The sequence below is a fragment of the Gallinula chloropus genome (genome assembly GCF_964237585.1).
Source record: "Gallinula chloropus genome assembly, chromosome: 4".
NCBI lineage: Eukaryota > Metazoa > Chordata > Aves > Gruiformes > Rallidae > Gallinula > Gallinula chloropus.
The window spans coordinates 39,615,218-39,640,749 of NC_140088.1; the positions used below are offsets into that span (position 1 = coordinate 39,615,218).

The 25,532-nt window shown below is 64.5% G+C and overlaps 4 protein-coding genes across 7 annotated transcripts; 3 read left to right on the plus strand and 1 right to left on the minus strand.

The window, feature by feature from the left end:
* The first annotated feature begins 4,780 nt into the window (after window positions 1-4,780).
* ZDHHC5 (zDHHC palmitoyltransferase 5) lies at window positions 4,781-17,195 on the plus strand. 2 transcript variants are annotated; one of them, XM_084263579.1, is made up of 11 exons: window positions 4,781-5,001; window positions 11,664-11,785; window positions 12,179-12,336; window positions 12,457-12,629; window positions 12,757-12,859; window positions 13,331-13,422; window positions 13,530-13,734; window positions 14,071-14,194; window positions 15,042-15,154; window positions 15,348-16,231; window positions 16,760-17,195. In XM_084263579.1, exons 1-11 carry the CDS (start codon window positions 4,898-4,900, stop codon window positions 16,923-16,925), a joined length of 2,244 nt encoding a protein of 747 aa, XP_084119705.1. In that variant the 5' UTR covers window positions 4,781-4,897; the 3' UTR covers window positions 16,926-17,195. The 2 variants fall into 2 exon arrangements, with proteins under 2 accessions (XP_084119705.1, XP_084119704.1); XM_084263578.1 differs by having other exon boundaries at window positions 13,530-13,662.
* A 2,092-nt stretch (window positions 17,196-19,287) lies between these two features.
* Window positions 19,288-20,941, minus strand: MED19 (mediator complex subunit 19). The gene is made up of 5 exons (XM_084263580.1): window positions 20,725-20,941; window positions 20,049-20,305; window positions 19,851-19,947; window positions 19,666-19,760; window positions 19,288-19,478 (listed from the first exon to the last, which is right to left on the minus strand). The coding sequence occupies exons 1-5, from the start codon at window positions 20,924-20,926 to the stop codon at window positions 19,410-19,412; spliced, it is 720 nt and encodes a 239-aa protein (XP_084119706.1). The 5' UTR covers window positions 20,927-20,941; the 3' UTR covers window positions 19,288-19,409.
* A 279-nt stretch (window positions 20,942-21,220) lies between these two features.
* On the plus strand, window positions 21,221-23,744 carry TMX2 (thioredoxin related transmembrane protein 2). Its single transcript, XM_084263525.1, has 8 exons — window positions 21,221-21,419; window positions 21,904-21,964; window positions 22,123-22,236; window positions 22,587-22,663; window positions 22,747-22,853; window positions 22,940-23,005; window positions 23,118-23,247; window positions 23,355-23,744. The coding sequence occupies exons 1-8, from the start codon at window positions 21,231-21,233 to the stop codon at window positions 23,499-23,501; spliced, it is 891 nt and encodes a 296-aa protein (XP_084119651.1). The 5' UTR covers window positions 21,221-21,230; the 3' UTR covers window positions 23,502-23,744.
* Window positions 23,745-24,001: 257 nt separating this feature from the next.
* SELENOH (selenoprotein H) lies at window positions 24,002-25,212 on the plus strand. Of its 3 annotated transcripts, XM_084262989.1 has the most exons (5): window positions 24,002-24,175; window positions 24,366-24,506; window positions 24,609-24,754; window positions 24,843-24,956; window positions 25,026-25,212. In XM_084262989.1, exons 2-4 carry the CDS (start codon window positions 24,367-24,369, stop codon window positions 24,941-24,943), a joined length of 387 nt encoding a protein of 128 aa, XP_084119115.1. In that variant the 5' UTR covers window positions 24,002-24,175; window position 24,366; the 3' UTR covers window positions 24,944-24,956; window positions 25,026-25,212. The 3 variants fall into 3 exon arrangements, with proteins under 3 accessions (XP_084119115.1, XP_084119114.1, XP_084119116.1); XM_084262988.1 differs by lacking the exon at window positions 24,002-24,175 and having other exon boundaries at window positions 24,182-24,506; XM_084262990.1 differs by lacking the exon at window positions 24,002-24,175 and having other exon boundaries at window positions 24,182-24,506; window positions 25,030-25,212.
* Window positions 25,213-25,532: the final 320 nt, after the last annotated feature.

The following is a 25,532-nucleotide window of genomic DNA, read 5'->3' on the forward strand; positions in this document are numbered from 1 at the left end:
TCCCTCGCTGGCTGTTGGTTCTCGTAACCCAGCGGCAAGAGGCTGGATTTGTCCCTCGGATGCAGCTGTGATGGGTGAGATGTCATTCTTCCCTGCTTTGTCCGTAAAATGGGGCTAATCCCATGTAAAGCAGAGGAAGGAGGGTGGGAATGGTGTAAGCCAGGTCAGGAGATAAGCGCTGAGTGGCTGCCAGCCTTCTAGCCCTTCTCTGCAATAAAATATCTGTCCCTTTTCTGTACCTTAGTCTCCTTAAAAACCCTGTGTACATACATCTCATCGTGGGGAAATGTGGTGATGTGAAGTGTGGGCTGTCGTGCCTGAAGTCAGGAGGACAGCAGTGGGAACCTGATTCTGGCCAGGTTCCCCAATTTCCCCGCAGAGCGAAAGCATCCGGCGGGCGTTGCTGCGCATCCTCCTTCCAAACCAACGGCAAGGAGAGCGTCACCGAATCGTCCCTCCGAGGCAGAGGGGCTCCCATTCCTGCACAGTGCTGGGCACCTTGAGTCTGCATCGCCCTGCTGCGGGCGACGAGGGAAGCTGTCATGTGGGGAGACGCTGCAGCTTCGTGTCGTGGGAGTCTCGGCACTCGCCTTCCCCCCCCCTCACCGGGCCAGCCAGCCAACCTGACGCCCACGGCGTTTGCCTTTTGGCTTTCGGCGCTGCGTGTCCAGGTGTCAGGGCTGGGGGAAAGTAAAATCCTGCTTTGACTCCCCGCTGTCCAGGTTCTGTGGCAGAGGGTGCTGGCCCGAGTCTTGTTTTCAGTCTGCGTCCCTGGATGATGGACGGGGTGTTAAGAGACAAGCGAGACCCTGTGCCTGGTGCAGTTGTGCTGCTGGCCAGTAGGTTTTGGAACGTTTTTCCTCTCCCTGCTGGTTTTGAGAGTCTTAAATCTCAGTGTGGTGGGTGAGAACTGGTTGTGCAGCATCAAAATCAGCAGAGAGACCCCGCAGAGGGAGAAAAGGGGGCCCTTGATCTTGGGCTCAGCCGTGGGAGTTCAGGGTGCTGCATCCCAGGGTGGCCGTGAGCTCTGAAACGGGCTTCTCCGTGCGACTCCTGGGCGTCGTTACCAAAACCAGAGCGGGAACCGGTAGACCGCAGACCCATCTTTGGTGCCACCCTGGATCTGCCCTGGTTGGGAGTTGCCTGGCGTGGAAGGAACTGTTTGTTCGTCCCGCGCCACAGAAGCCCGGCCGGTTTTGGGGGTAGGTACATGTGGCTCGCGGTGAAGCGACGCGTGCGTAGGAACACCCGTGACTGAAAGTGAACTCTCTCTCTCTCTCTCTCTCTCCTTTCCCCGAGCAGCGCTGGGAGGCGGCGTGTTTAAGGGAAGCTGGTAATGATGGTGTGTGCCTTGCCTCCTTCCCAGGGCTGGGAGCACGTGGGAGAGCCGCAGTGGTTATCGACGGCCAGTGAAATAGGGAAGGGAATGTCGCGAGCCGGTTACGCGTGTTCTCCCCGACCCGGCTCAGGCGGGGAGAGCCTGGTGAAGCGTGTTTGTGTGCCCTGGAAAGGTTGAGCTGCAAAGCACCTAACTCCTCGGGCTACGTCTGGGTGGATTTGCTGGAGAAGCCGGTGAGAGGAAGGCTTGTGGAGGGAAGGGAAGGAGCGGCGGGAGGCTTTAGGGGGCAAGTGCTGGAAGAAGAGGGAATCGAAGTGGGTCTGCACTGAAGGAAAGGAGACTTGGGCTGAAGGAAGTTGGAAGGGAGCGGTGGTCACGCTTGGGAGCGTCCTGGGGGAAGGCATTGAAAATAGAAGGGAGTCCCTGCAGGTGGAGGTGAGGGGAGGCAGGGAAACCCTCAAGCCTGGGGAAGAAGCAGCTCTGAAAGTTGCTGAGCCCAGCAGAGCTGGGGGAAAATACCCTTAAAGATGAGCCTGCTGGGATTGGAAAAACCGGGTGGTATTCCTGAGGCAGGAGAAGTGGAGTCACTGTGAGAGGAAGGAGTAGGTGAGGGCAGGTCCAGGGAGGCTGCAAGGGAGGAGTTGCTGGGCTGGAAGTGGCAGAGGGGGTTAATTTCTGCGCCGAGCTGAACCTCCAGAAGGCAGGGCACTCCGGATCATGCTGGTGAAGGGGTTGGAGGGCTCAACATCATGCCTCTATCCGAGGAGCAGGTGGAAGGAGCTGGGGGGTTGTCGCTTGGACTCGAGGGGCAGCATTTGTGGGTTGTGCCACTCAGGGAGCACACCATGCTGAGTGAGGAAAGGGGGAGGAGAAGACTTCTCAGTATCTGTTTGAGTTCCAGGTGTGGCTGCGTTCTCATGGCGGAGGGCCGGGGAGACGAGTCTTGTTAGCAGATTGCTTCTGTTAAAGTAATTAGCAGTGATGTCATCTTTAAACTTCCCAGTAACCTATCCCTGGAATCGCCGTCCGTCCGCGTCGCAGCGAGCTCGGGTGAGGAGCATGTCTCCTGGGCAGTGGCGTGGTGGGGCTCATCCCCGTGGGGTGTCCCCCAAACCCCACATCTCGGAGCTTGTGCTCGCCCACGCTGAGCTCCGTGTTGGGGTGGTGGAGCGAGACCAGGGCGCTGCCACTTGGCTGTTCCCTGGCACAGCTCTTAACACTACTGCATGGAATTGGGGCTTTCCCCAGCCGGCAGCCCAGCGTCGTGCCGGGATTGCTCTGAGCCCAGAAAGCCCTCGGGTTCCAGCGCAGCTGGGCTGTGTTTCTGCTCCATGGCAGGAGCGGGCTCTTTGTCAGTCAGCCCAGGTGACTGGCGCCTCATTTCACGGCCCAAACGACCTTACTGCAGTGTATTCTCGTCATTAGACGCGCCTTTAATTTTGTGCCGTGGTTCTTGCAACCTCTGCGAGCGTTTAGTCAGCGCTAGGTGTTTTCCTGGAGAGGAGGGAGGTGGAAGGAGAAAGTGAAGGAGTCGCCAGGCGTTGGACTTGGACCCGCCGTCCAAGGGACGCCCCGTGCCGAAGCGCCGAACAGGTGTCACCCCAAGGAGCAGCTGCCACAGCAGTAATACCACCACAACATCACGGGTGTCTAGGGCGTCCCCGGGCTGCGATGGGTGCTCGGGCTGTGCGGGGCACCTGGTGCTCCCACTGCCCTTTCCAGATGGGTTTGGACATTCTGTGATGTCCATGCTGCTCCCTCCCGCAACCTGAGCCTCCAGCTCAGCCTCTTCACCTCGAGGGTTGGGCCTTCTTGGGCTGGGCAAGAAGCTGGAGGGAGGGGGGGGGTAGTCCCTCCTCTCGCTCGGCGCTGGATTTCCTGGCAGGAGGATGTCTCGGATGGGGCAGCAGGCTCAGCTTTCTCTGCCGTGAATGCCCGGGGGCCTGGGGATGGGACTGAGATGGCGGGCTGCGGCCTGGGCTCCCCCAGCTAATCACATCCCCCTTGGGGTGGTCATTACTGTGGCATGGGGAGGGACGCCGCTGCGAGGCGGTGGGCCCGAGGCCGCGGCGTCGGTCTGTGCCGGCGCTGGGCTTGGAGATTGGTGCCTGGCTGACTGGGACTTGCCATCGGGGTTGCAGCTTCTGCCAGACGCCTGCTCAGAGTCCCAGGGAGCTTGGTGGTGTGTCAGTCGGGGTATTTACGTGGCTCTTACCTCTTCTCTTGCCTTGCTAATTTATTTTCTTGTTGTTTTCCCTCCCCAGGTGAGGTGTGGCGTGCCAGATGTCAAGTTTTAACAGTTTTATGTAGGGTTTTTTTTTTTTAAAGACAAATGGACGAATGAAGAACTTTCCTGAAGGAAGGGGAGGCAAAAAAATGGAGCGATTTGGAACAAACTGAAATCTTTCCCCACACGGTTTGGGCCATGGGTGAGACAGAGCCATTCAGCACCCTGTTCCCCATCAGTTGTCTTTTGGGGTGGTAAAAGCACTCCCCGAGAGCTCCACCCCCCCAGACCTCTCCGTTAACCTGCGCTGCTTGGAAATGGTCACCACAGAAAAGATCTAACAAGATTCCTGCCAGTTCCCGAGTGCCAAGTGGATCCTAAGCCCGTGGAAAGGCCTTTGGAGTCAGCAAGGGGGGCGGGGGATTGTCAGGAGAAAGGAACAAGTCGGAAGAGGACGAGAACACGCAATCTGCTGGACCTTCCCCTGCTGCCCCCCTCGCAAAGAAAGGATTTACAGCTCAACCTTGTGCCAGCTGTTCCTCGGCTTTAGCAGTCAAGAGAGAAATAAATAAAATTAAACGGCCACCGCTAGCCAGCCGGTCCCAGATCCTGGAGAAATCAGGGAGAGTGTTTCTGTGACCCCCTCCAAGGGAGAGGAGGAGGAGGAGGAGGAGGCAGCAGCGGCGGCGCAGTGCTGTGAAGGAAGCTGAGCAGATTGCTTACGAGACAACCAGCTCCTCCTGTGCTGTGAGCAGAGCAGAGGGGGCTGCAGCCTGGCCGAGGGCAGATTAAAAAGGAGAAGTGGCTTCCCTGAGAGTCCCCGGAGTGGCTTTTTCGCAAGACGTTTGCTGACAGCTCGCCCTTTCCCAGGGTGCTCGCTGGGCTGGAAGGGGTGCCCAGCCCCTGGCACCGTGCTGGCCAGCCTCGCCGTGCCTGAGCCGGGGAGGCTTCCTTTCCCTTTGGAGCCGGGTGGTTCGGGCAGCCGTGGGGGGAGCCTGTGCCTCTGCAGGAAGCTCCCTGGGGCTCGTGGCGTCCCTGCCCCCGTGGCAGTTTTAAATTCAAACCCGGGTCTCTGCTCTGAATTTTTAATGTTTTTAAACCTCCCTCCCTGCGCCCGCGAGTTGCTGCGGGGCAGAGCGTAGCGTGGACTCCTCTCCAGAGACCACCGTGGACTTCAGCCTGCCCACTCGGGTCAGAGCCTGCCCTGGGAGCAAGAGTGGAGGCTGGAAAGCGGTTTACCCCTGTCCCTCTCCCCTCCCCTTCTCGCCTGGCTCTGACTCCTGCTGGGCCTGGGCTATGCTGCGGGGCGGATCCCCCACCACAGCTCCAACATGCCAGCAGCATCCGGAAAGAGATTCAAACCCAGCAAATACGTCCCAGTCTCAGCTGCTGCCATCTTCCTAGTGGGAGCCACCACCCTCTTCTTTGCCTTCACGTGAGTCCCCACTACTCAGCCGAAGGGTGAGGGGGAAGGGGGGGCGAAGGGAGAGTTGGGGACCCGTCTCCCTATGTGTGTGAGGATGGAGGGGGGGTGTGAGGAGGGCTGGGATTCACACAAGGGTTGTCTGGGAGAGGAGCAGTAACTCCTTGCTGGGCTGAAGTGGGGATTTCATGCTCTGGGTGCTGAGGAATGGGCAACGGAGCAGCCCCGTGGTCCATGGGAGCAGTTCAGCCTTGGCTGGGTTGCCTCATGCTGTGTCCCTATGTGCTGGGTTCCCAGCAAAGCATCTTGTTCCAGCTCCCGACTCCTCTCCTGTCTCTTGGTGTTTGCACAACCTGCTGGTCTCCCTGGCAGTTCTCAGGCGAGTCAGCCGCATCCAGAAGCCGTTTGTGACCCCCATGTGGAAAGCGCCGTAGGCAGTTCTCCGCTCTGAAGTGAAGCGTTTTGGGGGACTGGCTCAGGCTCTGGGTTATTTTTAGAGGTTCTTCACTGATCTTTGAGCCACTAAGTTCAAGGAGAAGCACTCTGCCCCTTGCGTGCATCTCTCACTGCTGTTGAGGTGCAGGCTTGGGGTCTGGGGAGAGGATCCCAGGGAGGTGGCCTGCTGGCTGGTCACTAAAACTTAAGAGACAGACAACTGGGAGCTGGGTGTGGAAAAGCCAGGGTATAGAACGGAGAGAGCAGGAGCGTAGCGTGGGGATCTCCCTGGGCTGGGAGAGGGGCAGTGCTGCCGCTCATGTTAATGTTTTCCCTCCCTGGGTGGCACGTGGCTGACTTAACACACACTCGGGGCCGAGCTGAACCAGTTCTGGGCTGGTCACAGGTGGGAGGCAGAGCCCTGGGGTGCCAGGGCGGGTAGCTGCCTGCGCTCCCCGCTTGAGCGGTCGCAGCCAGGCTGGTGCAGAGACACACGCGTGTGCTGGATGGGAACACTGGAGCGTGGTGACCAGGGCTGGCTGCTGGATCCTGCAGCGGTCCTGGGCTGTGAGGGGCTGTGGGAAACGGCCAAGAGTTGTATGCAGGGCGGGTGTTCGTGCCTGTGCCTCAGAGGGCTCCGTGATGGCTCCACACGAAGGGTTTGGGACGCTTATGGCACGCTGGGGATGTGCTGGCTGCTGGCATGTCACCCTTGGTTGTGCTCCAGGAAGAGCTGTGCCGGTGGAGGGATGCTGCGGGGCCAGCCGGAGCCGAAGGAGCAACGTGCTGGCTGCTGGGATCCCCAGGATGGAGCTGTCGGTGGTTGGAAGGTCACTGTGGCTTGAGTGCCTGGCAACAGCTAGGCAATAAAAGAGTAACTTGACGACTGCAGGAGGGATCTGGGGTGATTGACTTCTCCCGGTGCCTGGGGCAGCTGGCGGTGTCCCTCAGCAGCGTGCCACAGCCCCCTCGGGACGCCGGGCGTTTGTCAGGCCGGTGTTGCCGGGGACTTTGCTGCAGGGAGTTGCTGGCTCTGTGCTGCCGCTCAGGGGGGGATGGAGGAGAAGAGGAGGAGGGTGTGGGATATCTCCTTCACACAGCTCTGTGGGATGCAGTATGGTGTGGGGATGATGGCCGGATCTCTGCGTTGTCGTGGCAGGCTGCTCGCTGTGCTTTGAGGGGTGCACTTCCCCCAACCCCCCACCCCCCACCCCAACCTGGTCCTTGCTGCTGGGGCCAAGCCCCTGGTCCCTGGCTTGAGCAGCCGCTTATCAGGGAGCAGCGCGGTGCAAGGCATCACCGGGAGCAGGCGCCGGTGCCGCGGAGCAGGTTTGTTCAGAACAAGGGCAGGGTGGCTTTAATTGTAGGTCAGTGGATGTTATTTAACCTACTTTTACACCAGCAAATTAATCCCAGGCGGCGCAGCGCACTTTCACATGGGTTTTTTGGTGGGGAGGGAACCGCGCTCCTCCCCAGCGTTACCAGCCCTTGCTGTTTCTGCCAGGCTGCTGGAGCGGGACAGGAGGGGCCGGCAGCCAGGGTTGCATCCCGTGTGGGAGCCGTGGGATCGGCTTCCTGCAGATCCTGGTGCCCCTCTTCCTCACCTGCCAAGAGAGGGGTAAGGTGGCTGCACCCCACCTCTGAGGTGGAAGTGGCTGTTGCCCGTGGCCGGTGTGCTTGCTGCAGACCTCCTTGGCAGGGTTGAGCTGCAGGTGTCGGACCTAAAGCTCATGCTTGGGGAAGTGGGAGGGGAAGTGGTGAGGTGGGGGGCGGTTCTGGGACACCCCCCCCCCCATGCTGTGGGGAAGAGTGGCAGGTGTGGGTTTGGCACAGCTCTCCTGAAGGACTCCAGCTGCGTTTCCCCCTGGCCTGTCTGCCAGAGTCCTCCTGGTCCATCCTCTCCAGCCCAGGATATGTACCTCTGGGCCAAGGACTCTATTTGATTGATTAATGTAATTAGGAGATGCTGCAGAACACATGGCAGTTGCCGTGAGCTGAGGCCACTTGTGGCGGAGGGAGCAGGCAGCTGGGAGAGGGGATGTTCCCATCCTTCCTCTGGCAGGAGTGGGCCTGGGGAGGGGATCTCTGCCGTGCTGCTGCCCCGAGACCGCAGCCCTCCCTTGGATCAGTTTGTCTCTTCCTGGATCCCCTCGGCCGGTGGTCCCTGCCCCCCTCCCCGTCCGGGCAGGGACCCCTCTGCACGCCCTTGGCGGGGGCTCTCTGCATAGCCTGCTGCAGCTCGGCCTCCTCCTCTTTGCTGTGGCACAGCGGGGCCTTTGGGGCCGTAGAAAGCCCTGCAGAGCCCAAACTGTTCTGTGCAGCTGGGAGAGTCTGTCTAAAACCTCAGACCCCGACTTCTCTTCCTGTCGCTGCTGGGAAGGCCGCAAGGGAACCGTGCCTCTCTGGGAGAGGAGCTCTCTCCTTCTCTGGCACTGATGGAGGAGAGAGAAAGGAGTGGCAGGAGGACAGGGATGCCGGTGTAGGACGTGGCAGTCCCCGGAGCTGACAGTGCCTGCAGCACATGCTCCTCACTGGACCCAAACCTGCTGGAGCGTTGCGGTGAGCAGGGGTGGTGTCGCAGCAGGGTCTTCGAGGGGGCTGGAGCAGCCACCTTCTGGTCCATCCCTGCTGCAAGGTGATCCTGGTGCTGGCACAGCACTAGCCCAGAGTCCGGGGTGCTGGCAGGGTGGAGCTGAGGGGGCGCAGGATGGCTCTGAGCCTGAGGAAGGGAGGCGAGGCCAGGCTCCTGCTGGCATGGCTGGTGGCAAAACGCCCGTCTCCAGCGGAGGTGTGACTCAGGTTGCCTGAGGTTCCCCGGTTTCTCTCATGTGCTGCCAGAGACAAGTCCCAGCAGCTCCCCTTGCGAAGGGTGTGCTCTGCATCCCAACCCCGAGAGGGGAACTCGATGAGTTCTCCGGGACCTGCGTGGCCCCACGATGGCGGGCAGCCTCCGTCTTCCTCGCCTGTGGAGTGGGAGCACAGGCATCCCGGCAGGGCAAAAGGCAGGAACACACTGGCACTCCTGATAATCCCCTTGGGGATTGGCAGCCACCTTTGCTCCCCGTGCTGCCGGGTGGGGATTGGTGTCAGGGAGGTGACTCCCCCAGGAGCGTGGGTGCTGGCAGGCACTTTGGTACGGTGAAGATTCCCACTTCCCTCCCACAGCGCGGTGGGTTGCGAAGCTTGGGACCCCCGGGCAGGAGGCTCCGGCATCGTGCTTCAGCCCAGGCGTGCTTCTGCAGGTCCTAGGGAGGGGGTCCTGCTTGACCTGGCCCAAGAAGTCCCACCCCAGGGTGGCTTTGCATCCCCGAATGGTTGTTCAGGGTGTAAAGTTCGCTGGCATGACCTGATAAGGAGGAGGGGTGGTGAGGTGGCCCGAGGCACCACACATCTCCTGGCTCGGCTCTCCCTTCCAGAGGCTGAAGTTCAGCCTTTGGTCCGCCGGCTGGGTCTGGCAGCCAGCTCTGGCAGCGATGGTGAGATTGCAGCCTGGGTCCAAAGGATGCGCTGCAGCCAGCCCAGCGCAGCCCCCGGGCGAGGGGGAGGTCGTGTCCCTGCGCAGGCCACCTCTGTTGGCAGTGCTGGTCGGCCTTGTGAAGCTGTGTCCTCTCAGGGCCACAGCAGTCCAAGTCTGCTGGTGCTCCCTCAGCTGGAGGCTCCGTGTCCCTCCCGCCTGGGGACCTGCCCCCTCTCTCCTGGGAGCGGCTCGGTGCCCAGCCAGCATGGGAGATGATGGGAGCGATGTTCCCTTCCCCACGGAGGGCCAGTCCTTTCCACCCTGCCTTGCTGGCATCTGGCTTCTGAGGGTCTGGGCTGCAGGCTTGGCCCAGCCTGGCTGTGGGGGTGGCTGTGGTGGGGCTCCCTGCCTTCCCTCCATCCCTTCCGAGCGGATTTGGGCTGGGATTTGCCTTTCTAGGGAGAGGAGCTCCTTGCTCAGGGTTTCTGCAAGGGCTTTTCCTTCCTTCAGGGCTCACGAGCCCTCCTGCCCCTCTTCCTCTGGCTGCCACTCCTCCACCGCTCCCACCTCTGCAGCTGGGCACAGAGCCGAGCCGGGGAGGCTCCTCTCGAATTGAGGCACTCTGCTCTGTCCTTCCTTGGGGCAAAGTACCTTCCCCTTGGCACTCTGGTGCCAGAGAAGGGACAGACACCCCTCCACTGGGGCTGCCATGCCATGGGGGGGATGCAGGGCAGCCCCCTTGGTTCCCTCCAAGACCAGGGCACGGCAGCAGTGAGGAGGACTGGGGGCTAACAAAGCCACCCATCCTGGACCCATGCCAGGTGGAGCCCCTCGCCCAGCTCTCGTTGGGCTGCCGGCTCCGTGCCCTCTGGCCTGCCCTGTCACTGGGTGGGGTGAGCCCCTTCCCCGGGCCCATGGGAGGGGAAGGGGAGGCTGGTCTGGGTGCGAGCCCCTTGCTCCTGGTGTGGCTTCCAGTCCTGGGGCAGCGCCTGGGGCTGCCGGTTGTACTGGGTGAGCTGGGCTTGACGCGACGAGTGTGTTCTTCCTGTGCGCTGCCGGCTCTGCCGAGCATCCGCCTGGCCGGCTTCCAGCCGGGTGTCCTGGGAGCAGAGCCGGCATGGCTGGTGGCTGCGGGTTGGGAAGGAGGAGCCACTCCCCACCCCAGGGAAAGCCTGCCTCAGATACTGGGCTTGGGGAGGTACTGCCCCAGAGGGTGAGGGTCCTGCTCCAGGGGCTCCTGAGTGCCACGGGGGAGATGGAGAGGGCTTGGAAGAGGGTTTGGGGAAGAGGGTTTGCAGGCACAGCTGGATGTGTGGGCCGAGGCCTGGAGCTGCCAGGAGGACTGTGCTGGGGCGGGGGGGGGCAGAGCAGGGCTGGCTCCCCACGGTAGGGATAGCTGAGGGTCTTGTGGAGAGGCTTTGCCCTCCCACCCTCATCCCTGTGCCCGGTTGGGGACCACCTTGTCCTTGGTCAGCCTGGGTAGGTCCTGCCGCTGCGTCCCAGCCTGCCCAGGTGCCTGGGTGCTGGGAAGGGCTGGGACGTGGGGCTGTGCCCGTGCCTGGGTGTGCTGTGCCCGTCTCTCCCTCCTCTGCTGCCGGGGGTGCCAAGGCAGGTGTGCCCGCTCCTCCGGCCCAACCTGTCTTATCTCCCACTTGCCCTCAGCCTGGCACTGTCCCCTGTCCCCCGTCCCTTCGCTCGCCGCCCCACATGGGAGGGTGCCCCTGTGCCCTCTCAGAGCTTAGCCAGGAGCAGAGCCCTGCATCCCAGGGCTGCTCCTGGCTGGAGCCTCACCTGGGGTGGCCATGATGAGGATGGGGGCTGCCTCATCCCCCAGCTGAGTCTCAGCGGGTAGCAGAGGAGGAGGGGCCAGGGCCAGCGCCTGCCCCTTCACCTCTACCTGCTCGGGGGCTGGGGGGGATTACAGTGCTGGCACCATATGTCGCCCTGCCCGCCGAGCCCTGCGCTCTGCCCCTCGCTGCTCCTGCTGCCTAAATCCTCCTGTGCTTATCACTGCGGGGGGAAGAGAGGGACAGATGCTGTCCTAGATCTCTGGGATTAAACTCCCAGCAGCAAAGCAGATTAGGGTATTACGCTGGCGCCTCTGAGGGGGAAGCCCGTTATCCCGAGCCTGTGCCCTCCTGGAGCAGGGTGGGTGGTGGTGGTTCCCTTGCTGAGCTCCTGTGGTCCCTCGGCCAGGCCCACAGAGGAGCTGGGGGTTGGCTGCGTGGTGATGGGTCCCTGTGTGTCCCCAGAGCTGTGTCCGGGCTCGGCTCCCACTGTGACATGAGGAGCAGATGTGGCTCTGGAGGCACTGGAGCCGCTGCTTGGCCTCATGTGCCCCCCACGCTCACTGGGGTGACGCACGGAGGGTGATGCTTGGGTGCCTTGTGCCCACTGTCAGCAGTGGGGCAGGGGGCAAGCAGTGTATTACCAGAGCGCTTCCCACACCAGCCCCCCTGGGCTGGGGCTCAGGCTGGTCTCTGGAGGGTGCCCGCACACACCTGAGGTGAGCTGGGTACAGCTCTGACTTGAGGGGCAGTGGGCACTGCTTGAGAGCGAGAGGTGATGGCAGGGACCCTCCGCAGCCATCTCTCTGGGCAGAGCCAAGAACAGGGAACATGGGCTTCCCTGTCTGGCAGGGATGGCTTATGGGGGGGACTGTGGGGTTTGGAGAGGCCGCTTAGGGTCTGGGAGCGCTGTGGGGGCCGGGTGACCCCTCTGTGGGAGGGGGGATGCAGGGGGTGGTGGGAAGCACTGGGGTTCACTGCTGTTGTGCCTGCAGGTGCCCCGGGCTCAGTCTGAACATCTCCCCATTCATTCCTGTCTACAATGCCGTCATCTTCCTCTTCGTGCTGGCCAACTTCAGCATGGCCACCTTCATGGACCCCGGCATATTCCCGCGAGGTGAGCCTGGCTCTGCTTGGGAACTGTCTGGCCCAGAACGGCCTCCTTCCTCCAGGGTGGTGAGGGTTATGTGGTCCCTGAAAGCCTGAGGAAGGGAAAGCCCTGCTTGCTCTGCGTGGGTGGGATTGGGTGGTGGCACGCACTGCGGGGACGGGGGCCCTGGGTGGGGGAAGCAGTGTAAATCCTGGCACCCTGCACCGGGTGTTCCAGTTTCGGGGTGTTTGGGAGAGCCCCCCACCCCATCTTCGGCCTGTATTTGGGGGTTCCTGCGCTGGGTGACAGAGGAGGGCGATGCCGGGCACCGGGGGGAGGAGGCCAGGCCCTGGTGTTGCCTTCTCCCCGCCCCCACCTCCCTCTGCTCTGACGTGTGGCTGCGCCGGGGTTTCCCCTCAGCCGAGGAGGACGAGGACAAGGAGGATGACTTCCGAGCGCCGCTCTACAAGACGGTGGAGATCAAGGGCATCCAGGTGCGCATGAAGTGGTGCGCGACCTGCCGCTTCTACCGGCCGCCGCGCTGCTCCCACTGCAGCGTGTGCGACAACTGCGTGGAGGTGAGGAGCCGCCGCGTCCCACCGCGTCCCGCCGCCGCCGCTGCCTCGTTTCTGGTGTGCAGCTGTAACGGGCAGGAAGCCCCAGCAGCTGAGCCCTTCCCCCTGTCTTCCTCCCAACAGGAGTTCGACCATCACTGCCCCTGGGTCAACAACTGCATCGGGCGGCGCAATTACCGTTACTTCTTCCTCTTCTTGCTCTCCCTCACCACGCACATCATGGGGGTGTTTGGCTTTGGCCTCCTCTATGTCCTCTACCAGGTGGAGGAGCTCTCTGGTGTCCGCATGGCTGTCACGTATCCTCTGGGAGACTCCGGGAGTAGGGCCGAGGCGGAGTGGGGGGGTTGGAAATGGGTCCGTGGGGGCTGGGGCCGGCGTGCTGCAGAGCAGGACTGTGGCTCTTCCTTAGCTGGCTGCTGGCAGTATGGTGGTGATGTGTGTGGCCGGATTGTTCTTCATTCCCGTCGCTGGCCTTACGGGGTTCCACGTGGTGCTCGTGGCGAGGGGCCGTACCACCAACGAACAGGTATATGCCTGCGGTGCTGGTGCAGGGCTGCTGGGCCCTGCCTGACACATCTTGGGGGTCAGTTTTGGGCCTCCCTGGGACAAGACGGCCCTAGGCAGGCTGGGTTGAGGCAAGGGAAGGCCGCTGGGCTGGCTGGGGACAGGGCGTGAGACGTCCCTGCAGCCTGGAGATGGGGAAGCTCTGCTGCTGCTGTCGGAGCGGCTGTGGGGAGGACAGGGCCAGGCGGGCCCTTCTCTTCTAGGGAGGGTGGGAGCGGCGGGCGTCACTCGAAATGAGGCAGTTAGGCATCAGGGCAAGACTTCTTCCCCTTGTGAAGTTCAGCACTGGAGCAGGGACCTGGAAGAGGGGGGGTATCTCCGTTCCTGGAGATTGGGGTGAGTGCACTGGCCAGACACTGGGCACCCTGACCTGGCCGGAGCCTCCCGAGGTCCCTGCCCGCCCTAGTATGCCGCGATGCTCCTCGTCCCACAGGTCACCGGCAAGTTCCGTGGTGGTGTCAACCCCTTCACCAACGGTTGCTGTAAGAACGTCAGCCGGGTCCTCTGCAGCTCCCCGGCTCCCAGGTGAGCGGGGCACGGCACGGTGGTGCCCCCCCCAGCCCCACAATGCCCTGGCAAACTGACCCATCCCAAGGTCCTGGCCTTGACCTCCCTCCTGCTGCTCTCCCTAGGTACCTCGCGCGCCCGAAGGCGGAGCAGACGGTGCTGGTGAGACCCCCCTTCTTGCGGCCTGATGTCTCAGACGGTCAGATCACCGTCAAGATCATGGACAACGGTATCCAGACAGAGCTGAAGAGGACAAAGGTGAGGAAGGTGGGGAATAGTGGTCCCCGCCTTGGGGCCCTCCGTGGAGCCCAGGGGTGCAAGCCTGCATCCGTGAGTAAAGAACCGAGTGAGCCTTGTCACCTTCCCCACCCGTCTCTGTGTTGCCTTGCTCCCTGTCCCCACGGGACCAAAACCACGTCCCTCCCATGCGGCTGCAGCCACATGAGGCTCTGTGCCCTCCATCCCCTTCCCCATCCCATCCCTTCCCCTTGGAGGTCCCACTCCCTTGTACCTCCCAGCATGTCCCGCCTTCAAAGCGCTCAGTTTGCTGGATGGCCCGGGAGACGGTGAGAGCCCACGCCGTGCCGCTGCCCGCTCTGTGCCTGCCGAGGGGAGGGCTGAGTCTGTGGCAGCCCCTGACCCTCCCTCTGCGCTTTGTCTCTGCAGTCCAAAGGAAGCCTGGAGGTGACGGAGAGCCAGTCTGCTGATGCTGAACCGCCACCCCCACCTAAGCCAGACCTCAGCCGCTACACGGGCCTGAGGACACACTTAACCTTGGCCACCAACGAGGGTAAGGAAGGCGTGCAGGGTCCCTGGCAGCCCCTGGGAGGGCAGCCCAGGGTGGCACCACACAGCCCAGGAGCTGGGGCCGTAGGCACAACAGTCTGCAGGGTCAGACCTGAAGCACATCGGCACTGCCACACCGCGGGCCAGGACATGCCCGTGTTTCCAGGCTGGTTCATGCAGCCTCTTGCACCCAGAGAAGCCTTGTGGGATGCTTGCAGCCAGCTCTGCTCCATCGGAGAGGGGCAGGAGGCCGAGCTGAGCCAGTGCAGGGCAGCTCCAGAGCTGCTGAGAGCTGCGGTGGCCCGTGACGGGCGGGCGCAGGAGCATCGCCTGGATGAAGGAGAGCGGCAGGCCTGGCCTTACAGCAGGGAGCACGGCTGCAGCAGCCTGCGTGACTCGCTTTCCCCACTTCCGGAGCCGCCGCGGGCTTGGTGACAGAGGTGGGATGGGAAGGGCAGAGCCTGGGAGCAGCCACTTCCCGCAGCTCAGCTGGCTGGAGGCCTCTGCAGCTCTCCCTGTCCCGTCGGGACGCGGTGCTGGGGGCACCTCCCGACACCCCCATGCAGTGCACACCCCCTCTCCCCAGGGGCGTCGTGCGGCCGGGGCATGGGAGCACCAGCCACAGCAGCGCTGCCATGGGCATGTTTCCATCCCGCTCCGTCTCATCTGCCCCCGTCCCACCTCTCCTCAAGCCCGTCCCTCCCTCCCTCCGCCTCCCTGGTCTGTTCGCCCCAGGCTCAGAGCCGGTTCTCGGGAAGGGAGGGCAGGGCTCTGCGTGGCATTCCTTCCCCTCTGCAGCCCCGCAGAGCCAGCGCATGTCTGAGCATCTTTTTCTCTTCCCCCCACCCCAGACAGCAGCTTGTTAGGCAAGGACAGCCCCCCGACCCCCACCATGTACAAGTACCGGCCCGGCTACAGCAGCAGCAGCAGCTCAGCAGCCTTGCCCCACTCCACCAGCGCCAAGGTAAGGCTCTGCCTCCCTGCTGCCTTCCTGAGCCTGGCCAGGGGGTCCCTGGCCCTGAGGGTATGCCACCACCTTCCTGGATGGGGGAGGAGTTTAGGGTGGGTGCTGGGAGCTTTGCAGGCCCTTCCCCGCCCCCCCCCCCCCCCAGCCCCTGCATCTTTCTGGGAGTGACTTCTGTGCCTGTGCCCCTCAGCTGAGCCGAGTGAACAGCCTGAAGGAGCCCAACTCCATCTGTGAGAGCGGCCACAAGCCCAGCTACCGCTCGGAGCCGAGCCTGGAGCCCGAGAGCTTCCGCTCACCCACCTTCGGCAAGAGCTTTCACTTCGACCCCCTCTCCAGTGGCTCCCGCTCCTCCAGCCTCAAGTCGGCGCAGGGCACGGGCTTCGAGATGGGCCACCTCCAGTCCATCCGCTCCGAGGGCACCACCTCCACCTCCTACAAGAGCCTGGTGAACCAGACCCGTAACGGCAGCTTGTCCTACGACAGCCTCCTCACACCCTCCGACAGCCCCGACTTCGAGTCGGTGCAGGCGGGCCCGGAGCCCGACCCGCCGGTGGGCTACACCTCGCCCTTCCTCTCGGCCCGCATCGCCCAGCAGAGAGAGACCGACCTGCACGGCCGCTTCGCCAGCGCCGTCTCCCCCAAGCACGCGCCGCCCCGCGAGCCCTCGCCCGTGCGCTATGACAATCTCTCCCGCCACATCGTGGCTTCCATCCAGGAGCGGGAGAAGCTGCTGCAGCAGCCGCCGCCGCCGCCGGGCAGGGAGGAGGACGCGGGGCTGGCGGACTCGGGCATCCAGTCGACGCCCGGTTCCAGCAACGCCCCCCGCACCAGCTCTTCCTCGGACGATTCGAAGCGCTCGCCCCTGGGCAAGAACCCGCTCACCCGCCCGGCCCCACCCCGCTTCGGCAAGCCTGAGCCCCCCCACGCGCTGCGGGTGCGCTCCCTTGGCTCCCCTGACCAACCCGCCGCCCCCCACCTGGGCAAATCCGTGTCTTACAGCAGCCAAAAACCAGCGTCTCCGGCCAGCGTCCCCGAGGCGGAGGAGGTGGCCTTGCAGCCCTTGCTGGCGCCAAAGTAAGTACCTGCACCAGCCGCCCCCACGTGCAGAGGGGTCAGCGGCCCCCACGGAGGGGGGGGGATCTTGCCCCAGCGTGTTGCTGGGATGCTCTGGGGGCAGTTTGGGGCCCAGTGCGCCTGGCATGACCTCCCCCCTTGTCCCTGCCTGGGGTGCCTCTCCTCCAGCACTCTCTCCTCTGCACTAGCACCCCGGGTGGTGAAGCCACCCCTGCTGGGGAGCAGTGCTGCCTGCCCACTGGAGACGGCCGAGGGAAATCCTCCTCCTGCCAAAACAGAGCTGGTGCCCCCCCTGCCACCTCCACAGGGTACCGCTCCGGGATCTGGAGGGGGGTGTGGGGTCTGCAGGTCCCTGGGGAGGGCAGAGCTGCAACTGTGCTGGATGCTGGAATCCTTGCTTGGGTGGGTAGGGGGGGGAGGGTCCTGTCTCCCCTTGCCCCATATTCTCCTCCCGCGCCCTCCCAAACCCTTCCTACGGTGCCCCACTCCCTCCTTACACCCTGTGCCCGTCCTTCCTTCCTTTCCCAGGGACGAGGTGCAGATGAGAACAGCCTACAGCAAGTCCAACGGGCAGCCCAAAAGCCTGGGCTCGGCCCCCCCGGGCCCGGGGCAGGTGCCCCTCAGCAGCCCCACCCGTGGAGGAGTCAAGAAGGTCTCCGGCGTTGGGGGGACCACCTATGAGATCTCGGTATGAGGGGCAGAGCCGCTCGCCCCCCTCTTCCCCTCCCTGGCTGGCACCCAGCAGCCCCGGTGGGACATTCTGGATGCTCTGCGGACTCCAGGGAGAAGCCAGACCCGGGGTGGGGGACAAGACGGGCCAGTGACACCCTCCCCCCCCCGCCACACACACACTGCTTTTCTCTTTACCCCCCCATCCCTGGGACGTGGGGGGCTGACACACACCCGAGCAGCGCTGCTCTTCCTCTGGCCACCCAGGACTGCTGCCGGCAGCCGCCCCAGCCAGATGTGTGTGTGGGGGGAGCTTGGAGGTGGGTGGAGAGGGGAGGTGGGGGGGGCTGCAGCCTGGCACCATCTCTGCTGGGCCAGCCACTCGTGGGCCTTGTGCAATCAATCGCTCGCCTAGCGTGGTAGGAACGGATTGTTTTTAAACCAGAATACTTTTTTTTATTATTATTGTTACGGATTCTATTTTTTTTCTGAGTTACCAGGTGTGTGTATATATAAATATCTATATATATAAATATAAATATTGAAAAAAACCACAAAAAACACAAAGAAGGAGAAAAAAAAAAAAAAAGGCAGAAATTATGTATCTTACCCAGAGGGAGGAGGAACTACCTGGCCCCGGGCCCCCACCTCGTCACCATCCCCAAAGGAGAGATGTGGGGCTGGGACAGGTGCCTCCCGTCGCTCCCCCACCTGCAGTGGTGCCGGCGGGGCTGCTGGGTGCCTTGTCCCTGGGTTGAGCCCCATCAAAGGCTGAGGTGCTGCAGAGCCCGGGACGCTTCTCCCCCGTTCTTTCTTGGCAGAGCCTCCAGCATTTGCTGCGGGGGCTGCTGTGGTCCAGGGAGGAGGAAGGGCTGAGGGGCAGCCCCCATCTCCTGTCCCCATCTTCACAGGCTTCCCCAGACCCCGCTGGGGCTGGCGTGGGGTACCTGATACGGAGGAAGTCGCGGGCTCTACCCTCCCCCCCACTGTGGGGTTTGCCCCCCTTTATTTCTTTTGTTTCCCCGGAGTTTGTATGGGGAGGGGGGGGGGAGGGGTGTTTATTGCTTTTTTGGGGGTTTTAATGGGTCTGAGAGTTTCCTCACTGTCACATGGTTGGTCTTATTCCTGCTGAGGGAAGAGGAAGGCCAGCAGAGCACATCCCCATAAAGCAATATTTGTTTTTCTTATCCAATGCCAAAAAAAACCCCCACCCCCAACAACCCCAAGAAAAACGCAGCCAAGGAGCTCAGCGCTCCCTGTCCTCCTGTCCCTGCCCCCCCCCCCCCCCCCACCGCCCAGGCCAGGCACACCACCCCTCCTCCCTGCTCCCCTCCTCCCCCGTGGGGGCCCACAAAACTTCAGGCACTACTTGACTCTTTCTGTAAGGCAATATCTCTCCCGTGGCCTCCGCAGAGCCACGCCATCGGGGTTTTTTTTTTGTTGGGTTTTTGGTTGGGTTTTTTTTTTATTATTATTATTATTATTAGCCATTTTAAAAACGAGGAATAAAAGGATATTTAATGAGCCACCCCCACAGGCATGCGTGTGCTTTGTTTAGCGTCCAGGGACGGAAGAACCCCACAGGGCTCCTGTCCTTCAGGGTCTCAGCCTTCCTTCCCTCTCCTCTTGCGGAGGGGAGAGGGAAAGGGGGAGCCTGGGGAAAGCCGATCCCATCCCGGCGGCCCCGCTCAGCGGGGAGGCACGTCCTCAGGGAGTTTTGGGCAAACTCTGCTCCCGTGGAAGGTAAGTTGGGTTTTTTTTTTCCAGGCTGTGAGGAAGTCTCTTCTGGGGAAGGTGTCAACCAGAGCCGGTGAGGTTTGGGCTCCTGTGCAAGACGCTGGGACCAAAGGGTGACGTTGGCGTCGCGCTGTGGCTGCTGCTGGAGGTCCTGCTGCCCGTGAGAGCAGCGCCCAGGCACTCTGCCAGCACCAAGCACTGTGCAGGGACATGGTGCCTCTTCGGGGTTGCTCCCCTCCTTGCCAGGCCTGGGAGGGGAGGAGCACGAAGCCCCTCAACCCAGCTAATGGATGTGCCCAGCTCCCCCGTGCTCGGTCAGGAGCCAGGCCCAGAGCTGGGGGCAGGCGCTTGGCTGTGATCCTCCGTCCCGGGCCGCAGCGTGCCGGGGTAGTGCCCATCCTGCGAGCCCTGTGGATGACTCCCCTGGCCTCAACGTGCAGCAGCCGCTGCCACCAGCCCCTCCTCAAAGCAGAGACTTTAATTAAAAGGTGACTAAAAACCAGCCCCGCGCTGTGCCGGGTTGTTTTGGTATAAAAAGCTGAGGTTGGCCACCCCAGCAAAGTCCGCTGCCCCTGGTCCTGGCTGGCTGCACGACGCAAGCCCGGGTGTCGGGGGCGGGGGGAGGGGGGGGAGGTGTGTGTGTGGGGGTGTCCTTTCTGCCGGGGGAAGCGGGGACAGGCCAGCCCAAGCCCCCCTGCTGAGCGCTGCAGGAGGGACGGGTCCCTCCCAGGTCAGCCAGGGCCGTTCCTGTCGGCTGGGGGATCCCTGGGGCTCACCGCAAGCTGCTGCTGCTGCTGGCCTGGGAGCTGCCCACCCCCGGGTGCTCTGGGCTGTGCCGGTTCTGCAGAGGAAGGACAGACACGTATCCTGTGAGACCTCCTGCTCGGCAGCAGCATCCCGAGGGAGCGGCCGCTCACTGGATCCCTGCCGCTCACTGGATCCCTGCTGCTGCCCGGGCCAAGCTCGCTGCTGGACGGCCCCTACGGTGGGCACAGGCTGGGAATCGGACACCGGCTCTCCCCACCCACCTTCTTTTTCTTCTTCTCTTTCTTCTTCCTCTTTCTTTCCGGATCCTCCTCTTTTTTCTTCTTTTTCTTCTTGTGGTCGGAGTCTGAGGGGGTTTCTGAAGGACAAGAGTGCTGGATGAGCCGGGCACCCCCCCAGGGCCGGTCGCTCAAGCGCGCAGCTGTGACAGCAAAGGACAGGCTCTTACCTGGGGGGACTGGATCCTGGGTGCGGCTCTGCTTGTGCTTGTGTTTGTTCTTCTTCTTGGGGGGCTGGATGTGCATCAACCGACACTGCTCAGGCAGCTGGGGAGAGGAGAAGGGGCTGGTCAGACTGCGCCAGGCACCGAAAACTGCCACTCCCGCCCCCCCCCGCCCCATCCCCAGTTACCAACCCCGGGGCTCACCGGGCCAGCGTGGAGGCGGAAGCCCGTCAGCATGGTGCCGGTGAGGGGGGTGAAGGAGCTGCCGCAGATCGGGGGCTTCTCGATGAGGGAGCGGAGGCTGCTGTTGTCGTGGGAGCCGGGCAGGTCGATCATGCCGGGCAGGTCAGGGAGGAAGTTGCTGAGTTTCTCCTTCACCTTCTTGCCGCAGAACTTGTTGTAGGCGTGCTCCAGGTTGTAGTGGGTGATCAGGTTGGTGCTGCCCGTCAGCTCCGTGGTGCCTGCGCCAGCCACCGGCCGCAGGGATGGGGTGCTGCTGCCGCCCGCCCGGGGCCGCAGCCTTCCCCCCCACCCCGCCCCGGGACCCGCCCGCCCGGGAGATCCCCTCCCCACACCCTCGGTCCCCTTCCCCAGCCCGGCACCGGGATCCCTCAGCCCGGGGACGCCACCCCCGTCCCCTTACCCCCCCCCCGGGCGCCCAAGGCCCCACTTCCTCCCCCCCCGCCCCCCGGCAGCGAGCCGCCGGTCCCCGCCCCCCCGGAGGCTCATTGGCCGGCCGCGCTGTCACTTCGCGCCGCCCCACCCACCGCCCTCATCTCTCATTGGCCGGTCGCGACGCCAGTTACCGCCGCGGCCCCGCAGCGCCGCGCCGATTGGTCGAGCGCGGTGCCCGCCCCCACCTCGCGGTCCCGCCCCGCACCTGGCAGCTCCCGCAGCAGATAGAAGGGGCCGGCGGCGGCCTTGCGGGCCGCGTCCTCGCCCGGCGGAGGCGCGGTGGTGGCGGGGGGCGGCGCGGCTCCGGCGCCCGGCGCCTTGGCGGGTCCAAAGCCCAGGGCGGCGGCAGCGGCGGCGGCTGCGGGCGGCGGCTCAGCCCCGCCGAACAGCGCCGAGAAGTTCTCCATCTTCCCGGCGTGCCCCGCGCGGGGCCGGCCCGCCGCCGCGCCCCGCTCTGATTGGCCGGGCACCGCTCAGGCCCCGCCCGCCGCTCTTCGTCGCTACGGGAGACTCGAGCCCAGCCTTCCGATTGGCCGCATTTCTCTCCCCCGTCATTGGCCCGCCGGGGTGAGGGGAGGTGCTTGATGGCCAATGGGGATGGAGGGGCTTGCCAGTGGGAGCGGGATGGACCAATGGGAGCGGAGGGGGTGGGCCAATGAGCGCTGCGGGGCGGGGTAACGGGAGCCGGGCGGCGAGGGGCCGCAGGCGAAGATGGCGGTGGTGGCTCCGCTGCTGGCGCTGCTGTACTCGGTGCCGGGGCTGTGCCGCTGGCTGGTCCGGCCCTACTACCCGCTGTCCGCCCTGCTCGCCACCGCCTTCCTGCTCGTCCGCAAGGTCCCGCCGCTCTGCCAAGGGCTGCCCTCGCAGCGGGAGGATGGCAACCCCTGCGACTTTGACTGGGTGAGGCGGCTCGGGCCTGCTCGGGCCCGGCCCCGGCCCCAGGCCCGGCCTGCCGCCCCCCCCCCCCCCCCCCAGCCCGGCCCCCCTCTGCGCCCGCGCCCCCGGCCCTGCGGAGGGAGGGTGGGAGGGGGTGGGTGGGGAGGGTGCGCCCGGTCGCTGCTGGTGGCGCTTGGCCGCTGCCGTCCCCTTGCTGCGGGAGGCTGTGCCCGCCGTTGCAGGGGCAGCCCCTTCTCGGCGTCTCAGCGTTTGGGAGGCAAAGGGAACCCCCCCGGGAGGAGGCGGGGACCCGGCAGGGCCCGGCACAGCCCGTCCCTGTGCCAGGCTGGGCCAGGAGCAGGTTGGCTGCGGGAGGGTGGCGTGGGTGGCACGGGTGGCTCCTGCCGGGCTCTGCAGCTCAGCAATGCTGGGGATGGGGGGGCAGGGAGTCGGGGGAGCTGCAGGGTCCCGCAGGCGCCTCCTGCTCACCCTGGCTGTTCTGTCCCAGCGGGAGGTGGAGATCCTCATGTTCCTCAGCGCCATCGTGATGATGAAGAACAGGCGCTCCAGTGAGTTGGGGGCCCATGGGGTGGGCATGGGGGACTGTGGGGCTGTTTATGGGGTGTTTGGATCTAGAGGACTAGATCCTGCCCTCCCTCAGGGTCGCCCCTCGGTTTTCGGGGGGGGGGGTATGGCCATGTCTTCTATTCCTTTCTTCCTTCCTTAGTCACTGTGGAGCAGCACATTGGGAACATCTTCATGTTCAGCAAAGTGGCAAACGCCATCCTCTTCTTCCGCCTGGACATTCGCATGGGCCTGCTCTACCTCACGCTCTGCATAGGCGAGTCCTGCTGGGGGGGAGCGGGGTGGACGGGGTGGGCAACTCGCAGCACCGGGAGTAGCACCAGTGCCCTCTTTGCACTTCTTGGTCTGCCCTCAGCTCCCACTGCCCCTGTCTCTCCTCCATGCCACCCTCTGGCTCGTGGCCTTCCTTGCTGGAGGAGGCTGTGGACGTACAGAGTCTCTGTGGGCTCCAGGGGTCTTGGGAGGTGGGGAAAGTCTCCCGGCCCCAGGGCTTGCTTGCTCTGCCGTGGTTCCCCCAGACTGCTGTGGGGAAGTAAGAGCCTCAGCCCCAAACCCAGCCTGAGCCTTCCAGGTGCAGGGGAGGGGCTCAGGGGGCTGTTGTTGCAGTGTTCCTGATGACCTGCAAGCCGCCCCTCTACATGGGCCCTGAGTACATCAAGTATTTCAGTGACAAGACCATAGATGTGAGTATCCTGTCCCTTGGGGGTGCCCGAGGCAGGGGGCTTGGCCTGCTCCCCCCCTGCTGATCCCTACACTCCTGTGGCAGGAGGAGCTGGAGCGGGACAAGCGGGTGACCTGGATCGTTGAGTTCTTTGCCAACTGGTCCAGCGAGTGCCAGTCCTTCGCCCCCATCTTTGCTGACCTCTCTCTCAAGTGAGTGGTGCTGGGTGAGCCCTGGGGCTGGGGCTGGCCCTGCAGTCACCTGCAGCACTCAAGGCATGTGGCCCTCTCCTCCCCAGGTACAACTGCCCGGGGCTGCACTTCGGCAAGGTGGACGTTGGCCGGTACACGGACGTCAGCACCAGGTTTGGGGGGCAGGGCAGGGGGAGATGGCCTGGGCCAGGCAGGGTCCCTGGGCGACCCCTGCCCCCCTGCACCAGCTGCCTGGGGGGTTTCCACTGACCTCTCCTCTCACAGGTACAAGGTCAGCACTTCCCCGCTCACCAAGCAGCTGCCCACCCTCATCCTCTTCCAGGGTGGGACAGAGACCATGCGCCGGCCACAGATTGACAAGAAGGGCCGGGCCGTGTCCTGGACCTTCTCTGAGGTGGGTGGAACATTCCAGCCCCCTGCCCCCGGGGCCGGCTGGGGCGGGAAGCCGGGCTGCGGCCGGGGGAGGGCGCAGCGAAGCGCCCACACTGCTCTCCCCGGCAGGAGAACGTGATCCGTGAGTTCAACCTCAACGAGCTCTACCAGAAGGCCAAGAAGCAGTCAAAGCCGCGGGAGGAGGGGCCCGAGGAACCCCCCGCAGTGCAGGCGGCAGCCGGGCCCCCCAACGGGGAGACCAAGAAGGACAAGTAGAAGCTGCTCCGTGCCGCCACGCATCACCACGACACCGGCACTCCGGTGGCGCTGGCACCGCGGTGGGGCGCTGGCACCCCGGTGGCGCCCCGGCCCCACGGGCTCTGCCCGCCTTCCCGGTCTCACCGGGGGCCGGGGGGAGATGGAGAGGTCCCGGCAGAGCCCTGGGCGGGCAGGGCGGTGGGACGGCGCCCGCCCCCGGTTAACGCTCATCCTCATCGCTGACAATAAAGGGCCCCTGTCCCTGCCCGTGTCTGTGTCCCCTGCTCCTCCGGGGGGAGGGGGGGCGCGCGGGCCCGCGGAGCGCGTGGTTTGCTGCGGGGGCGGAGCCGCGCTGAGGGGCCCGCGCTCTGATTGGGTGGTGCCGCGGCGCGCGCCGCTCGGGGGGGAACGGTCCGGCGGCGGGTGCGCGGGCGGAACCACGGAGCCCGCCGAGGGGTGTTTGCGGGTGGTGGGAGGGGGGTGTTTGTGTGTGTGTACGTTACCGGCCGCCACGCCGTCGCCGACCGGGAAGGACGAGGGGTCCCAAAGAGGCGAGCGGAGGAGAGGCTGCCCCATCCCCTGTCACGCGGGCTCCGCGGGGCCCTTTACACTCGGTTTCCACCGCTCCCCCCTCTCCATCTCCCCGGGTGGCGGAGGCCGGCGCGGCGCCCCGCGATCGCAGCACGCGGCAGGTAGGAGGCAGCGCGGCCGCTCCGTCTCCCGAGCGGGACCCGGGCCCTCGCCGCGCGGCGCCACCCCCGGGACCCCCGCCTCTTCCCACTCCCCGTGGCAGAGCCCCGGCGGGTACCCCGCTTCTAACCCCCCCGTTTGGGTCCCCGTCCCGGAGCGGGACGCCGCGGTAGCTGCGTCGCCTCTCCACAGGATGGCTCCCCGCGGTAGGAAGCGCAGGGCCCCGGCGCCGGCCGAGGCACCGGAGCAGGCAGATGCCCCGCAGAAGCGGGGGCGGGCCCAGGACGAGGGCAGCCCGGGGGGCACCGGCCTCCGCGTCGTCATCGAGCACTGGTGAGCCGGCCTGCGAGTTTAGCACCGCTCGGGGGAAGAGCGAGTCTTTTGGCGTGCCCCCGGGGTGCTGACCCCCCCCCCCCTTCCCGCGTGTTCCCCCAGCAAGAGCTGACGGGTGTTCGGGCGCAACGCGGCGGCGGTGCGCGAGGCCCTGCGCGGGGCCGTGGCCCACCTCCCCGTGGAGATCAACCCCCAGCAGCCACGCAGGAACAGCTTCGAGGTGTCCCTGGTGAAGGAGGACGGCAGCAGTGAGTGGCGGGGCCAGGGTGGTTAGGGGTCGGGGGGGGGGGACGACTCCCTGGCACGCCTGACCCCCTTCCCCTTGTCCTCCCCCAGCCGTGGAGCTGTGGAGCGGCATCCGGAAGGGCCCACCCCGCAAGCTGAAGTTCCCCCTGCCTGAGGCCGTGGTGGAAGCCCTGAAGAGCAGCATGGCATAGAGGCAATTGCCAGGTGATCAGGGGGAAGGTCAGGGACAGCGGTGGGGGCTGGGACCACAAACCAACAGTCCTCTCCCCACAGCCAGGCTGGGACCGGCACCTGCACCTGCGGCGTGAGCATCCATGAAGAGGCGAGACAAAGTGGGGGGGAACCCGCCCCAGTCCCGTCTCTGATGCTGCAGCTCTGCCACAGGCAGCCACCGCCAAACCCCTGGCTCCCCCCATTTCCAACCCTGCTCCTCCCCAATAAAGTTTGACATGCCATGACACAGCTCTCCCTGCTCCGAGCCTTTATTTCTGTGTCTGGGGCTCGTGCAGCCTCTTTGCCTGGGATGAGAGGAGCCCTGCCTGCAGCACCCTGGGTGAAGGCAGCTGCTGGGGGCAGAGCTGGCATCCCCTAGGTAAGGACATCCACTTCCTCATCCGACTCAGACGAGGGGCAGGGCCAGACACAGATGGTGCCGGGGGGCAGGTGTGGCTCCACCATTCCCACATCCACTTCCTCCTCTTCCTCAGGGTTATCTGGGTTCCCCCCTAGCAGCACCACCTGCCTGAAGCCCTGCTGGGGTGCGGGGGCTGCCTGTCCCTG

Coding starts and splice junctions, on each gene's coding strand:
- TMX2 (XM_084263525.1), top strand. CDS start 21,231: ATGGCGGTGGTGGCTCCGCTGCTGGCGCTGCTGTACTCGGTGCCGGGG. Junction 21,420..21,903: donor ACCCCTGCGACTTTGACTGG/GTGAGGCGGCTC, acceptor GTTCTGTCCCAG/CGGGAGGTGGAGATCCTCAT. Junction 23,248..23,354: donor TGTCCTGGACCTTCTCTGAG/GTGGGTGGAACA, acceptor TCTCCCCGGCAG/GAGAACGTGATCCGTGAGTT.
- MED19 (XM_084263580.1), bottom strand. CDS start 20,926: ATGGAGAACTTCTCGGCGCTGTTCGGCGGGGCTGAGCCGCCGCCCGCA. Junction 19,761..19,850: donor CCAGGATCCAGTCCCCCCAG/GTAAGAGCCTGT, acceptor CTTGTCCTTCAG/AAACCCCCTCAGACTCCGAC. Junction 19,479..19,665: donor AAGAGAAGAAGAAAAAGAAG/GTGGGTGGGGAG, acceptor CTTCCTCTGCAG/AACCGGCACAGCCCAGAGCA.
- ZDHHC5 (XM_084263579.1), top strand. CDS start 4,898: ATGCCAGCAGCATCCGGAAAGAGATTCAAACCCAGCAAATACGTCCCA. Junction 13,423..13,529: donor TGCAGCTCCCCGGCTCCCAG/GTGAGCGGGGCA, acceptor TGCTCTCCCTAG/GTACCTCGCGCGCCCGAAGG. Junction 13,735..14,070: donor AGGGGTGCAAGCCTGCATCC/GTGAGTAAAGAA, acceptor TTGTCTCTGCAG/TCCAAAGGAAGCCTGGAGGT.